A 16338-nucleotide genomic window follows, 5' to 3' on the forward strand; every position below is an offset into this window, starting at 1 on the left:
GAACCGTCATTTTATTTGTCGCAGGAGGGGCTAAGGAAACGAAGAACAACTTGCATCTAACCGGTATCCCATTTTTGAACCTCTTGAGACGCTTCAAGCTTTCTCGACGTATCGTTCAGGTGAGCGGACTTTCCTATGCAATTCTTCGTATCATTCGTATGAAGGTAGTGAAAGCCGGAAAAAATAAATAGCAGCCTGAGCATGGGCTCACTAGGGCACAGGCGGCTGGCGGAACTACCCCAAATACTAACATTAGCCACACGCATAACTTAAAATGTAAATTCTAAACACATATAGGTTTTGTCTAAATGCAAGCTGGATTGATGAATTTCGAGATCGAAATCACTATTTTGCATTAAAGTGTGCCAAAAGCCTTCCGAAGATGCGTCAGCTTGGCGCCAGTGACACATTTCAATGCCTCTTGTGCTTGCCGCTAAGGTCTGTGTCTGGTATGGTTAAATTATGGGGTAGTTTCATTTTGTGTAGATAAACAGTTTTAGGTTACAGAGGGAACTTCTAACTAAAGATGCAGCAATGTGTCGGGCAACAGCGCCCGAGCAACCTATTTCTTCAATGCGGCATTGCTACGGAATCCATACCACAAGGTCCTCATCATCTCAACAATTGACGAGTCCACCGTTGACCCGGGGAATAAGAAAACCCATTGTTAATATCTTTTATTGTAGCGGAGGTTTTCTTAAGCTAGCGCGCGGTCTAGAACTTGCAGGGTTCGCTTTTCAGTGGCCCCTTCCTACCGTTTGCTCCCATCGACATTAGTGCTCCCAGTCCTTCTCTACAATCATGAACGAAAGCTGTGGCTAGACAGCCAACATCTACAGTAATATTTACGTGGTCAAAAAGCGGCCAAAAATTGAAGCTCTGACGGTGCTTCTTTCGGCATCATGCATTACCGATAACTCATTTCTCATAGTTCGCCATAGAAGCCTTGGTCCTTCTTCACACGCCAAAAAAAAAGAAGAACATGTGCCCCCTATGACTACTGCCCTGAATCTCATGTCATAGATGATCGCGTATGAACCCAGCTATTCCCGTTAAACTCATTAGATGGTGCAGGATTATGTGCGGCAATGTGTGTTCTTTAAATTGGATAATTGAAGTTGCTTGATTATCAAGCTTCCATATGATTGACTTCTGATAGAATTCTGTATTACGATAACTTCTTCAGCTGCGAAGCTTGCAAATCATTCTCCCTAAGAATTATGTCAGCCTCCGGCTGTGCGCGGACTGTAAAGAAGTCTGCAACAAGCAGACGGAGCTGTTTCCTTCTCGCGTGCCGCTAATAGACTCCGTCATCCTTGAGACTGCGGGTAGTAGTGTTTTGGTGTATTCACTTATGTAAAGGATTATGTAACTTATTTATTATGTAACTTATGTAAAGGCTGCAAGAAATATCCTGCGTCATAAGTCATTTCGGCGTCCGCGGATATAATTGACTCGGGGCGGATATAGCTGTGTGCGCGGATATAATTGTGTCTGTGGAAACTTATTGAAATGAGGTCCGAAGGCTCGAATTTTTAGCCAAGGCGGGTTGCTGCCACGTTGGCGTTGTCAGGCTAGGCCCTTCAGTGACATCTCGGGCCCTCTGGACGGCCCTTAGTTGATCTTTAAACAATGGGCTTTGAATCCTTTTTCCCACTGTGTCCATTCTTAAACGAGGTTGGGGAGAGTCGCGGGACACCCCGCCAGCATAGGTCTGATTCCAATGATGCCATTACAATCGTTACAGTCCGTCTAGATCTCCCTCTCTGGATATATTTTAATGTGGTACGGCGTGGGATATATACCTCTTTGCAATAAGCGCAGTGAGACTGCCTAAGCCCTGTTCAGTTTTGAATGTGGCTATGGGAATTGCCTCCGTACTAAATAGTAATGTTTGGTAGTGTCATTGTAAGTTAATAGATGATCTCTGCATTCCTTGGCGTGATGGTGAACGGCTCCATTGTGACTGTCACGATTAGCAAGTCCTCGTGCCAAGTCATGCGCAACCTCATTGAGGTTTACCGGAGTCTCTTCCACTTTCGCATCTGCACAGGAAGCCATCGGATTTCAGTTTTTATAACCCGCATTGTTTTCGAAAAGTTTAGCTGCAACTCCAGCCATAGCCTTTATTAGAACACCTTGTAGCGGATTTTGAATCGCTGTAAATGCAGGCCCACTTATTACGCCTAAAGGCTAGAGCAACTGTCGCTTGTTCAGCCACGATGGTGTTGGTAAAAACAGTGGTAGCGTGTTGCACTTTCCCTCGAGAATTTTATACAATGGCTGTATATGCTTCCTTTCCATCACCCAGGCAGCGTCAGCTATAACAGACAGTTGGTTCCACTGCTCTATTTCATGCAAGAGCGCTTTAGCTCTTGCCTATCTCCTTTTGATATATTCTGGATGCATGTTTCTGGGGAGAGGGTTGGTTCTGATCTTATTACTAACTTGAGTCCATAATCCTACTTTAACCTCTATTGAACTCCTTCAACTATTCAGTTCTACGCCTATTTGCAATATGTTCCTTCCAGCTCGTGTTCTTTACAATCTTTCGTGTTGCGCTAGCGGTTGGGCCTCCGGAATTTTTTCTAGTGTATTGTGCACCCCAGCCTCATGCGTTTGTCGGCTGCAGCGTTACTCGGTATCCCTAGGTGTACTTTAACAAGCTTTCTGAGCACCAGAGCAACTTTGTTAAGTTCTGCCTCCTTCTATTTGAATAATCCAGCCACAGTGACATAGAGCAAAGGTGTGTATTAGCCTCGAAGCGCTGTCTTCTCCTAAGTCTCTGTGTCGATTGGTATTGTGTCTAGTGGTATTGGTAAGACGAAGTGATTCTCGTAGAGACCACTGTTCCTTCGCGCTGCAGTATTTTTAGCTTTTTCCCGTGTCTTGCTGGGAAACGCCGCTCACATTGCCACGGCAATGAAACTGGAGTCGGCAGAATGCCGCCGCGACGTGACTGCTTCGGCAGGTACCGGCCCGGGGTAGAAAAATCGCCCTCCTAGTCAAATTGAGAGCGAGGACACTGTGCTGTACTCCTGCTCAAGCGATGACGCCTAAGATGACGAAGGCTTCGAAAGAGTGGTACATCGCAAGGCCAAGAGAAGAAACATCAGCGGACGGTGTTCGTCAAGCAAGTCTACTGTCATGCCACAGCGAAGGCCATCGGCGCACACAATTCGTTTTGTGCCGGACATACCTACCGACAGCCTCAATTGCCTTAATAGACAAGCGATTTCCGTTTCTCTGGAGGTTCTTCTCCCAGGAGAAATGAAGGATGTCAGAATTAATACTCGAAAGAAAGTCCGGGCCATTGATGTCCACAACCAAAGCGCAATCAATGCTTTGATGGCATTAAAGCTCCTGGGCAACATCAATGTCCACTACCTTATTCCGCAGGAATGACAGATTTGACACATCGATTAGCGACAGCGACCTGCTAATTTTAATTAAACCTGCCACTGATGGTGTTGCCTTACTTCAAGCTCGGCGCCTTGGCAAGTCGACCTGTGTAAGGCTCGTGTTTAAAGGTGACTGCCTGCCATCACATGTGAAGGTCGGGTACTTTCGGCATGTGGAACTACCTTTCGTAGCCAAGCCGCTTCAGTGCAGAAGGTGTCAAATAATTGGACATTTGAGTGCTGTCTGCCGAAATACAGTGATATGCCCACGATGTTCCGAACAACACGACACTGACACTTGCCGTGCAACAGAGCTCAAGTGCCCAAATTGTCAAGGCTCGCACACCGCATCCTCAAAAGACTATCCACGCCTAAAGAAAGAGCAGAAAATCTTACTAAAAATGGCTAGAGACGGATCATCACACAGAAATGCTTCTACAGCGATAAGGCGACATCTCTCCCGGAAACTAAAGTCAACGAAATGCTCTTCCGGTTTAAGGGAAATGTCTCGTCCGGCAACGCCGCCTCCTGTTTCATCTGTCTCCAGTAAGAGCACGAATATCAACGATAAAAGCGGCCCTGCTATTCCTGCTTCATCAAGTGAGGTGTGGCAAGCACTGCCGAAGACATGTCACGCGCCAGAGCCAGAGCAGATGACTCGCCACGTAACGTCAAATGTCACTTCAGTTTACCAAATGAGAGACAAGGATTCACAAGTGATTGCTATGGTCAAATCGCTCACAAATGTTATGCGTCTACTACTGACAAACATGGACACTCCGGCTGCTCGTAGCGCACTGCAAGTGCTGCACGCGCTGACTCCATTACTTGAAGCATCGCAGAGCACCTTGGCCCGTCCCTCGTTGCCATTCCACATGGAAGTCAAGAAAGCATCTTTATTACAGTAAAATGCCCATGGGCTCAAACAAAAGTTTCACATTTTAAACACTATGTCTTGGAAAACCAATTTCCCATCCTCCTATTTGCGAACCAAACGTGCAGAATGTTATACGCATTTCTGGCTATGAAAATTTATGTCTTCTACCTGTGGTGATGTGAGCAAGGTAATTGTACATATTAGATGTGATCTGACGTACGTGTTGCACCAAGTCCCGCCTCACGACGACAACCAGTACATTTGTTTAATTGCGAAAACGAATGAGCTTACGTTCACACTCGTCGCTGTTTACTTTGCTGCTTCAAGTGGCTTCGACTCTAAACGACTGCACGACGTGCTATCAGCGACACCCGGCCCTATGACCCTCACCGGAGATTTTAATGCCCACCTTCCGCTTTGGGGGAGTTTGAAGATGGACTCCAGGGGAGGAGACTAGCATCCTTTGCCGCACAGCACGACCTTTACTGCCTCAACGATGGTAGTCCAACATAATTACGCGGGCTTACATACAGCAGCTGCCTAGACTTGACCCTGGTTTCTCGGCGTCTTGAATGAAACGTGCAATGGTTTCCAGACACCGAAACCCATGAAAGCGACCACATTCCGACGTACCTGAAGATCAAAGGACTATCTAAATGCCCCTCCACGACGCTCCGGAGAATTGACTGGTCGGCGTTTCGGTTGCACATGGAGGAAATGTGTCAGCAAGGGAACCATTCAAGTCTCGAACACGAAATTCAAAAAGCCATGCAAGATGCCACGCGTGCTTTTCAGCCTTTCCCAAAATACGAAGAATTTGAAGCCGAACTGCAGCGACTACGAGCAATTCGCCGGCGAGCTCAAAGAAGACACAGGAGAACCATATAGATCCATGATCTCAGAGAGGCAAGGCGAGTGCAAAAGAAGATTCCATGCCGCATTGGTCCACTACAATATCAAAGATGGAAACGATTCTGTGAGTCGTTGGATCCACGTCAGCGATTATATCAGATATGGAGAACTGTGCGTAGACTTCGCATATCACCGCAACAGCGTGTTGCTTTGAAATCCCTCGCTTTGCACCAAGGTCGCAGCGAAGTAGACATTGCTGAAGAATTTTGCTCAAGACTTGCCAGCTCGCAGCTCCAGCGCGCACTTACACCATGCGCCGCTCCTGTGCCACGGCATTCCCGCATGGATGTAATGTTTTCGGTGGAGGAGCTTGATGCGGCACTGGCAACTTGCAGGCGCTCTTCGTCACCTGGGCCGGACGGCGTTACCTATGCGGAACTCGCCAATCTTGGGCAAGAAGCACAACTCATGCTGCTAAACCTTTACAACGAGCCTTGGCGTTACGGTTTGGTTCCGCGTGAATGGAAATGCAGCCATCTGTATTTGGGAAATACAGATAGCTGGAAATGGAAAATACATCTGTTTTTTTTTAGAGCTGTACGCTCTAAAAATTAACACTTCCAAAACAAAGGCCATTATTTACCGTCCAAAAAAACAAGGATGTTCCTATTAACGATGATATCATTCTTAATAATTTTAAAATAGAGATAGTAAATTCCTTTAAAGTGCTAGGTGTACTTTTCAATGAGAAAATGACGTGGGATGACCACACAAACTACGTAGCATCTAAACTGTCACGTGTCATCGGATCGATTTACACTCATAAGAACATCCTCCCTATAAAAGTAAAATTGCTCCTTCACAATTCATTGTTCTGTTCGCATCTAAATTATTGTCATTTGGTCTGGGGGGGAACATCCTTGGCGAATCTACGAAAATTACACATTCAGCAGAAAAGAATGCTCAGGATAATATACAATGTAGCATATGACCACCCATCTAAACCGCTCTTTATGAAAGACAACATAATACCAATTCATGATCTGTACGCATACCGCCTAATAACTAAATACATTACAGAGGTCAAAAATAACGTCTCGTTCATTGCACAACTGGCATCACTGCAGAAAATAAATTTCGCCTACGCAACCAGAAACACCGATATTTGGCACATACATTCATTCAGAACAGGTTACGGACAACATATGCTCAGAAACACTCTTCCACATCTCTTAAACCTGTGCCAACATTACAATTTAAATCTCCAACGCACCCGGTCAAAAGATTTGCGTCATTTTGTTTCACTTATAAGTGAAAGGGCGGCACTTTCTGTCTGAAATGTACGACATATTATGCACATCACTTTGTTTTTTGGAATTGTACATTTTTGTAAAAATTGTCATTTGTAATATTCCTTTTTGACTGTACTGATATGCTTGTACTGTTTGCCTTTTTTTTCTAAACATCATGTATTGTATCGGGGAGGCGAGAGCCCGTCAAGCTGGATATGTAGCTTTTTCTCTCCCCCTCCCACATCCTTGAGATGGAAAATAAAGGCATTATTATTATTATTATTATTTGGGCGTCTGCTGTAACACGACTCCAGGTACGAGCACGGCTACAAAAGGCAGCTAGGTTAACATCACTGTACTTACGAAAACAGAAGTTCGAGCGGTCTTCAGAGAAATGCTGCCGTGTTACTTTCACTCGGAAGGCAATAAAGCGTTACTCTGTAAGTGTCAACGGACAAACAGTTGCAAATGCAAAAAACACCGTTTTTAGGGGTAATTATTAACCGCGACCTATCATGGAGCCCGCACGTTTCATACCTAAAGAAGGGGTTGATGACAATAATACATCTCAAATTTCTCGCCGGAAAGTCATGGGGCGCATTGGGGCCGTCAATGCTGCAGCTTTATAACGCCTTGTTCCTCGGTTTCACAAGATACAGCCTCCCGGTGTTTGGTAACACCTGCAAAACAAACCTGCGTGTACTCAACGGACTACAAGCTCAAGCCCTGAGGATGTGTCTCGGTCTTCCGAGGTGTACGTCTACAGCGGCAGCGATTGTCATAGCTCGAGATCACCCAATATCAACGTACTTGGTAACCGATGCTCTCAGAGCACATATTCGCCACGTTGCCCGACTACCTTCTCACCATCTTGCCGCTCTACCCGCAGAAAGGCCAAACGCAACTATCAGTCGTATAATTGTTGCCAATCGTAACTTATTGCCATCGAACTACATGCATGCAGCAAGACCATCATTGTCTTTATGGTGCCTACACAAACCTTAAATACGTCTCATCATCTCAGGAATCATGAAGAAGGCTAACATGCCGTAGTTTGCCCTGAAGCAGGCCACATTAGAACTTTTACATGAGGTGCACAGTGGCCGCGTACACGTTTACATCGATGGGTCAGTCACATCTGCAAGTTCAGCTGCTGCTGTGGTGATACCAAAAAGATCCGTCAAAATACAGCTAAAAACATCACATGTATCATCAACGACAGTTGCTGAACTGGTAGCCTTGCGTGCGTCTCTTCATTTCATTCAGGAGGAACCACACCATGCATGGTCAGTCTACTGTGATTCCAAGGCAGCGCTACAGAGTGTACTCTCAGCACTGTGCCATGGATCACATGAACAGCTCGTCGCAGACATCAGAGAAGTACACCATCGCATAGTTGACGAAGGACACGATATCATATATCAGTGGTTGCCTAGTCACTGTGGCATACATGGCAGTGATCGAGCAGACGCAGCGGCCTGATCTGTCTATGACGGCGTCAACTGCGTTGCCATTCCTCTTTCGAGAAGACGAAGCGAAAAAAACTTGCCGTACTTGCACACGACCCGACATTAGCTCAGTGGAATTAATCCGATTTCACAAGTGAACACGTTCATGCCCTGGACCCTAATTTACAACTCCGTATTCCGCCCGAGCTTCCACGACGCGACTGCGCCCTTCTAGTTCGTCTAAGGCTTGGAGTAGACTTTTAAAATGCGTACTCCTATATTTTTGGAATGTCCAACAGCCCACTTTGGGACTTCTGCGGGTGCTATGAAACAATCGTGCACCTTCTCTGTCCGTGCTCTCGTTTCGACCCGCACAGAGCATTCCTCTCAGCCACCCTAGACAAGCTGGACAAGCGCCCAATGACAGAAAACAAGATCCTTGGAAACTGGCCTACGCGAAAGTCAGCGTGATCGGCTATGAAGGCGCTGCTGCAGTGTTTAAAAGACAGTGGACTTTCTGACAGATTGTGACTTCACTGTGTGACGCAGGATTGTGCGGTGACACTGCATAACACTAGGAACGCCTTCGCGGGCTGCGTGACAGTGCCCACAGAAACAGTCTGTGTCTACGTGCGTGTGTGTGTAGTATTCTTTATTTCTTTTTTAATCGTTCTCTCTCTCACCTATCGCATCCCCTTGCCTCTCCCCCAGTACAGTGTAGCCAACCGGACATAATCTCTCGTTAACCTCCCTGTCTTTCCTTTGCCTTTCTCTCTCTGCTTAGTAACCTCGTGACTTTAGTTTTATTGGAGAAGTGTTGTGTTGTTCTATAGTTACCGTTGATTCCTTCTACGCGATACCCAAGAACCCTGATTTCTTTCAACTAGCCTGATTGCGGATGCTTCACGAGTGTATAAGCACAGTCTTGGCTCATCTTCCGGAATGTAGCCTCTTGATTTACGACCTTTTCTGCTATGCCTGATGATCAAGTGTTCTGATTTGGCTGTCGAGCATTTCAACCCTATGTCTTTCAGTGTGTTCTCCACAACATATAAACATTCCTTTAATGTGGTCTCTGTCTGTCCTACATTACCCTTGGCACTGCATATGGTTATGCCGTGGCATATACCACATAATGTATACCCTCAATTTTCTCCAACTTTCTTGCAACCTTGGACATTGCTGAATTCAATAGCATTGTTCCGAGCACAGCCCTTTGTGGAGTGCCCCTGTTTGCCAAGTTTACCCGCTTGGTACCAAAAATTAATGAGCGATGATTTAATACCGTTTCTGCGTAAGTTTTGTGACGTGTGCATCGACGTTATACTTGTGCTTGTGTACTTCAGTCACTGAGTGGGGCAGAGCTCAAGATCACTGGCAATAAAAGTGAAATTTTCACGAAAAAAAAAAATACAGGCCCAACTGGCGGGTATTGAAAAAGCTGCTCAGATTTTGTCGACAAAATATTATTCCTAGTTGTTTCACAGAGAAGCTGCGCAAGTGCGTAGCGTAACATGCGATTTCGAGAAATAACAGTGGCTTAGCTCGGCTGTGCCAACATATACGTAGCGAAAGCTAAGGCATAGCATAGTCAGCCTTGGTTAATCTTGATTGCAAGTCCAGATTAGTCTGGTTGTCTAGCTATGTCGCGGCATTTAGCCAGTTGTTCGGCGCGCTATTCGTCTGTTTCCTAGGCGAGTTCACGAATGACCTTCTCCCTGTCCCCGTCGTAACTGTTGATCGTACTTGTGAGGTCTCGAGCGCATGCGCTCTTGCTTTTTAACGGATCTATGAGGTGCCTTGCAGGTCGTCACACATCTTCATCCAATTTTACCTGCATAGTTGTTCCGCATACTTAGTCACCTTCTTGTTGAGCGCATGTATGCGTCTGTGAAGCTTCTTGATATGTCTTTGCCTTTTCCACTTTAGAGTAAGACCGTGCCTGGCCGCCCACATGTGGCTTAGCCTGCTGTCTACGAAGGGAACTTGCGTAGTCGTAGTAATCTTCTGCGTAAATTTCTTCACAAATTCGCGTTGCTTTTTGGCCCACGCCTCATACATCTTGGAGTCTTGGTCCTCGTCCTCGCCTTCACTGTCTGCGCTTCTACGTAACCGGCCCCAGTCTGTAATGTTGGCTTGACCCAGTTTTGCCTTGATGTTGGTGCCTCCGAGGGTCACACAAATTCGTGATCTGAGCCAAGATTTTCCCCCGTGTTACGCCAAGTAACGTCGAGGTTCCCCTGAGCTAGCGTCAGATCAGGAGTGGTGTCTGTGACCGTGGTAGTGCCCGTGCTGATTGGCACGCCCGGTTCGTTAACCACTTGCACGTCGTGATCCTCTATTGTTTTTACTATTTGGTCTCCTCTTTTGGACAAATATTCGTGACCTCACATCGTGTGGGCCGAGTTGAAATCTCCTAGCACTGAAATCGGCCTTGTTCTTGCTTCTTTCACCAGTCCAATATGGTGCCTTCAATGTCAATGACCCTGCTGGACGGTCGGCAATGAGAATTCAGGACGAAAATGTTCTTGTCACCCACCACTCTTCTGCTGTGAATTTCATTGAGCGTATGTTCGCAGCCTCGCTGAGCGGTCACGTGCTTTGTGGCCACCACATTACTGCGGATCAAGATCGCAGTATCCTTTTTGCTAGGGAACCGTATACGTAATGTATCCCGCGAGCTTGGCCCGGCCGTTGGTCTCTTGTAACGCTATGATATCCGGTTTCTGGTTCAATTTATCAACGTATAGTTGCAACTCCTCCATCTTGTTTCTAATACCCCTACAGTTCCACTGAAATAACGTCGCAGTCTCTTTCTGCTTTCCATTCGTCTTAGTCATTTTCTACTTTTTGAGCGGTAGATTTGCGCATGGAACCAACTTTTCGCGGCCTGACCCGTAGATTAAGTCGTGATGACTTCATCTTGGCAATGGTGAGATGCTTATTTTTTGCATCCAACGTCATGACTATAACTCTAACCTCAAGAAGGAGAAGAGCGGTAACCCACCTCACGAGTATGAGGGGGATATCAACGTCGACATGGGCGAAGCCTTCACCGAGTCGGAGCTGGTTGCGGCCGTCGATGGAAATAATCAAGGCAGCGCACCGGGAATTGACGGCATTACATACAACAAGCTGAAAAATATGAGTGACAAGAGCCAAGCCGAACTGCTAAACCTCGCCAACGCGTCCTGGGAGAAGGGTTCGTTACCAAAAGAATGGAAAGAAGCGGAGGTGCATTTTATTCCCAAGCCGGGGAAACCACCCCACGCCGACAATCCGCGCCCCGTCTCCCTCACGTCTTGTGTAGGGAACGTAAGTGAGCTTATGGTTTTGAAGAGACTACAGAGACATTTGGACGCCGGTGATCAGATGCCACCGACCATGTACGGATTCCGGAGGCACCTGAGCACGCAAGACGTCTCGTATAGCGGCCATGACGGAGACATTAGATGAACTAGTGGAAGAGGAAGATGGGGTCACTGTCTTCACAGACGGTTCGTTACCCATCTTTTCATCGAAATCCACGCTGGCAGTTACGACGCGGGATGTGCTCGTAACCTGCGCCTCCATCAAGACGTCTTTTCTGGAGGTGGCAGAAGAGGCCGCGATAGCGCTAGCACTCGCGCAGCCCAAGGTGGGAGGAAGTGTCCCTGACTCGCAAAAAGTACATAACAGCTGCAGAAACGGGTGGGTGTCTCTTCCGGCACTAGATATTCCCAATATCAAACGCGACCTACCTGAAAGGAAAGTTGAGTTGATATGGACACTGGCTCACTCTGGGCGGGAGGGCAACGAACTTTCCCACCAGTTCAACCGTGAGATGGAACACGGGGTAGAGGAAGGTGAGCCACAGTCCATACTTAGGTATAGGGACATTGCAAACCATTACAAGACGGAGAGGCGCTGTTACTCCGATCCGTTACTCCGTTAATCCAGAGAACAGCAAGCGATCTACAGGCACATACAGGGAAGATCCTTACCGCACTCTTATCTTCAAAACAAGATGTACCCGGAAAGCTACACGAAGGAATGTAATTTTTGCAAGACTCAGTTACGCACGCCCCAACACGTCATTGGAGCATGCGATTTCGTCAAGGCAATCCTCCCGCCTCTTACCTGTCCCACTACCCGACCCTATCCCTCATCCACTCTTACCGAGCATTGGGAGACCTTGCTAACCAGCCGCGCCCTGGAAGGCAAGCTCGTCCTGATCTCCGGCGCTGGCGGCTAGGGAAGCATATGGGTGCCGTGAAGAGGGAACCATTTACATCGACGGCATCTAAGAAGAGGTCGAGCTCGGCTCAATAAAGTTGTTTCACTCTCTCTCTCCTGGGCGATTCATTTGCTCTTCATCTCGTTTCGATGTCGATTCCGGGCCTCCTCCTGCATATCAGAATATTCGCCGTCCATATAGCCGCCTCAACTGTGGTTGCAGCGCAAGCGGGCTCTCCTTTTCAATCCTGCGACATGTTATCAGGCATGCGACGCAGCCGGCGAAGCAAGCGGAGGCGAGCGCAGCGACGATGCACGCGGTGTGACGTCATACCAAACGGCAGCGGTAGAAAAGCGCGGCTCTGCGCAGCGTCGGAACACCTGTGGCTCGGTGCTGCTAGTGGCGCATGCGCAGTAGTGACAAGGGAGCGAGAGTGAGAGAACTATCCGCGGTGAGGAGCGCGTTGTGACGTCACGTACCTCCTCGGAGCACCGCCACGGCGAAATCGCTAGTTCGCGGCCAGTAAAGCTTTCGCTTTAAAACGTGTTCCTAGGAAGAGTGTTTGATAGCCAGTACAAGACAACTAAGCAGGGGTTGGTCGAACGAAGTTCCAAAATGCAGACGCCACGTGACCTGCACTCTTTCCGGGTGTTTATGGGCTTAGCTGAGCCTTTTCTGTCATTTATCGGGGAATATGCGATAAAGACAAAGTGCCCAATAAAAATGACCGATAAAGATGTGACATTTGGTGGATACAAGAGTGTGACACGGTCATTAAAGCCTTGTCAACCCGCCGTGGTTGCTCAGTGGCTATAGTGTTGGTTAAATTTTTCATTAAAACTTCTTTCTGGGCGAGTTGGTGCATACTTGACATAAAACTGTTTACAGCGCAAACACATGCAACCACAAAGTAAGGGACAGGACACAAGCGCTTGTGTCCTGTCCCTTACTTTGTGGTTGCATGTGTTTGCGCTGTAAACAGTTTTATGTCAACTATAGTGTTGGGCTGCTGAGCACGAGGTCGCGGGATTGAATCCCGGTCCCGGGGGCCGCATTTCGATAGGGGCGAAATGCGAAAACTCCCGTGTACTTAGATTTAGGTGCGTATTACAGAACCCCAGGTGGTCGAAGTTTCTGGAGTCCTCGACTACGGCGTTCTTCATAATCAGAAAGTGGTTTTGGCAAGTAAAACCCCATAATCAAATTTTTTGAGCCTTGTCAGCACCATTTCATCAGATTCGATTCTGACGCTTCCAGAAATCAGGTTTCCTTTCGAGCTAATATAAGACGCCTCCTCTTACTCTACGGGTGCAGTGCTGCACCAAAGGGATACGTACCTTTATTAAACGCGCGTGCGAGTGACATGACCCTGACTGCTTGGAGGTCAGCGTCAGTGAGCATCAAGCAAGCATCCTTATCAAGCGGCCATCTCGCGTCTTCAGGCTCGCCAGACGGTCAGTAACAGTAAGGCGGATGGGCAGCATCTTGCCAGCTGCTGGAACACATGCCACAAGCCCGTGGCTAACACTGCCGGAAGGCCAAGCGGTCAGAGCTAGCCTGGCTTCGCGGGAAGACAACCCTATGTCAGTTTTCTCGGTGCCGTTCTTGAGGGCCATGGTAGTGGTCTCGTCTTTCATGGGCCCTTGCTAAGGGCGTCGTAGAAAACGAGGATTAAACGTGCGCAGGCGGGCACTGCGAGAGACGTTGGAACGACGAGTAGCTCTCTCTCTCTCTGGTTTCTTGGCGGCTCGTTAGTTTCTCCTGCCGTAACAGAGTAGCTCTGTTGAACTTCAGTTTCGCATTTTTGTGTAAATATGTCTGGAACCTTTTATGCTCTAGAAGTTATCAATACCAACATTTCGCGTTTCTGGGAACTTATGAGCTCCTCAGAGGACGGACTTCAATGTCTTCCATTGCTGTCACTAGCATGGGTCTTTTGAACAGAAAGTTAATTTGCCTAATTTTCTAAAGATATGAGTACAATTACTATCACGATTATTCGTATAATGTATGTCTCTGCGATGAAAGCAGTCCCGTGAAAATTGACTAATTACCCCATCTTGCCTTTCGTTAAAGTATTACAAAAACGTTTCGCTAGACACCTTGTATAAGCAATTGTGCAGGAACAATCACTGTGAAAGTTAACACCAACATGTCCTAAAAGCATTTTGCTTCTCCTGCGAAGTATGCTGCTCTAGTTAGACTCTTTTAACGTTAATTGGTAATGTGCTTTAATTTTAAAACATTCTATGCTTGCTCATTAGAACCACTTTTCCCTCCATAGTTCTGACCGCAATATACAGAACACAATAGGCAGTATAAGTTTAAAATTAACCAGGCTTGTGGCGTCCCTTACTATCACGATATGAAAGGGATTCCTCTACTGTTCTTACGAGCAGATAACGGCAACTCTGAGTTAGGCTACTTGAGGGATATTGCCAGGTTCTAAAGGAAGCCTTGCAATATTTAGAGCGCAGTGAGTGTGGTAAGAGTGTCAGCTAGGCCATCAGCTAGTCCTTCGAAGCAAGCGTTCGCAAATCAGAAGCCTTCAAAGTGTGACGCTGTACGATTTCGTAACAACATTACTCGATAATATTCTCGCGGTTCCTTTCACATGAGGAGTATTACTGCTACATGAATTTTCTGCGATATCTCGTGAGTTCGCTCAATAAAGGCTTTGTACTCTGATTATTTTCGACGGGAGAAGCCTGCTGTGCTCTTCAGTTGCAAGGATCCTCTTTCGACCAACTAGTGTTCAACTCTCGCGAGAAGTAAGTTTATCTCTTATGTGTACCAATAATAACCCATGAATAGTCATGACATCAGCATTCTTTTTACTTTGGGGGGCTATCTGTGTTTGCATTCATGTTTGTATAGATGTAGGTTTGAAGGTAAACGTCTTTCCGCCGGGCTGGGTCATCGGGAAGTCCGTGGTCCAAAGGGTAGTGCACGAGGCTGCTGTGGGAACAGCGTTCGAAGCCAACCATCGGACCAATTTAAGTGGCTGCGTATTTGGCAGTGACTCCACGTTGCCACTTTCACGCCGCCATTGCTCAACTTTAGATGCGGTACTCGGTAGGTACCGCTGTTCAATGAAATTATTCGATCCCGACTTGAAGCGCTGGCCATGTGCCGCTCGGTCTGTGTGGTCTTGAATGAACCTCTTTGATCCCAGCTTGGCTGACTAGCCATGCACCAGTGGGTGTTTACTGCTCTTCAAGAAACGGATTTGACGACAACTTGGCTAACTAGGTATGCGCCGCTCTAGAAAGACGAAAAATATATCTTAAGCTTATCCGATGCTGAGCGGAATCACGCCCATGTCACAAGGGACATTCAAGAACAGCAACCCGAACATTTAGCAGGTTGCGCCACAGATGCACTGTGTATGTGTCGCTATTCATTGTACATCTGGCCAGCTTGGGCATTTGTGTATGTGCTGCTGGTTGTGCGGCAAGCGAAGGAGCCATTCTCAGCGTTCCCAGTCACCGGTGCGCCACGCTTCACGTCTCGGCGGCCACGCGCGCACGTCTTGGCCAAGGGCGACGCGGCGTGTCCACGACGAGCAGCGTTCCTCAATAGCAGGCCTACCGCTTGGTATGGAGGCGTCCTAAGAATGAAGCGCGAGAGCGGAGCCCAGTTTCCGTGTGACGCGTTCTAAGCAATCGCGTGTGCCGGCCGGCGGGGCACTTCGGAGGCCAAGCGCAATACTGCACCGGATTTTCTTAGGAAAGCGCCATAGAGGGCTCTCGGTACAGTACACGCTCCATAGATAACTCGTTTCGACAATGGCAATACGTTGTGTTGCTATATCGATTCAATCCGAAGCGCATTACCGCCGACAATTACCGTAAGGTGAGTTCTACCGAATTTTTCTGAATGACTCATGACGATTTCTTTCCAGAATTTTGACGACGTGCGCCCTTTACACGGGACCGAACCTTGGCCAAAATAATGCGGGCTCAGCAGGTTCCTCGCGCAACTACGGGATCTTGTGCACACCCTGGCTCTCGCCATCTACTAATGGCATGCGGAAGTATGCAGTGCGTGAAAATTCGCCCATGTTTCGACGGCGGCATCAGGGCACAGAACCTGATTCCATCTCCCTTAAAAACTTTTTCTGCAAATTTTGGGCTGCCAAGCTGTGGATGCGGCCTTTACACGAGTCCATACGGTACTATATCACGCGACAGACCAATGTTTTCACTCTACACATATTATGGTCTTCCCATTGGCGCAGTTTTCTCCTGAC

General features: G+C 47.4%; 1 protein-coding gene across 1 annotated transcript in view; it reads left to right on the top strand.

Annotated features, from left to right (window-relative positions):
• LOC135921730 (sodium-coupled monocarboxylate transporter 1-like) overlaps positions 1-16338 on the top strand; it is a 157432-nt gene that overhangs the window by 140646 nt on the left and 448 nt on the right. Inside the window, exon 16 of the mRNA XM_065456027.2 lies at positions 25-119. Within this exon, the coding sequence (XP_065312099.1) occupies positions 25-119 (95 nt within the window). The remainder of the gene's footprint in view (positions 1-24; positions 120-16338) is intronic.

This window comes from Dermacentor albipictus, chromosome 8, assembly GCF_038994185.2.
Source record: "Dermacentor albipictus isolate Rhodes 1998 colony chromosome 8, USDA_Dalb.pri_finalv2, whole genome shotgun sequence".
Classification (NCBI taxonomy): Eukaryota; Metazoa; Arthropoda; class Arachnida; order Ixodida; family Ixodidae; genus Dermacentor; species Dermacentor albipictus.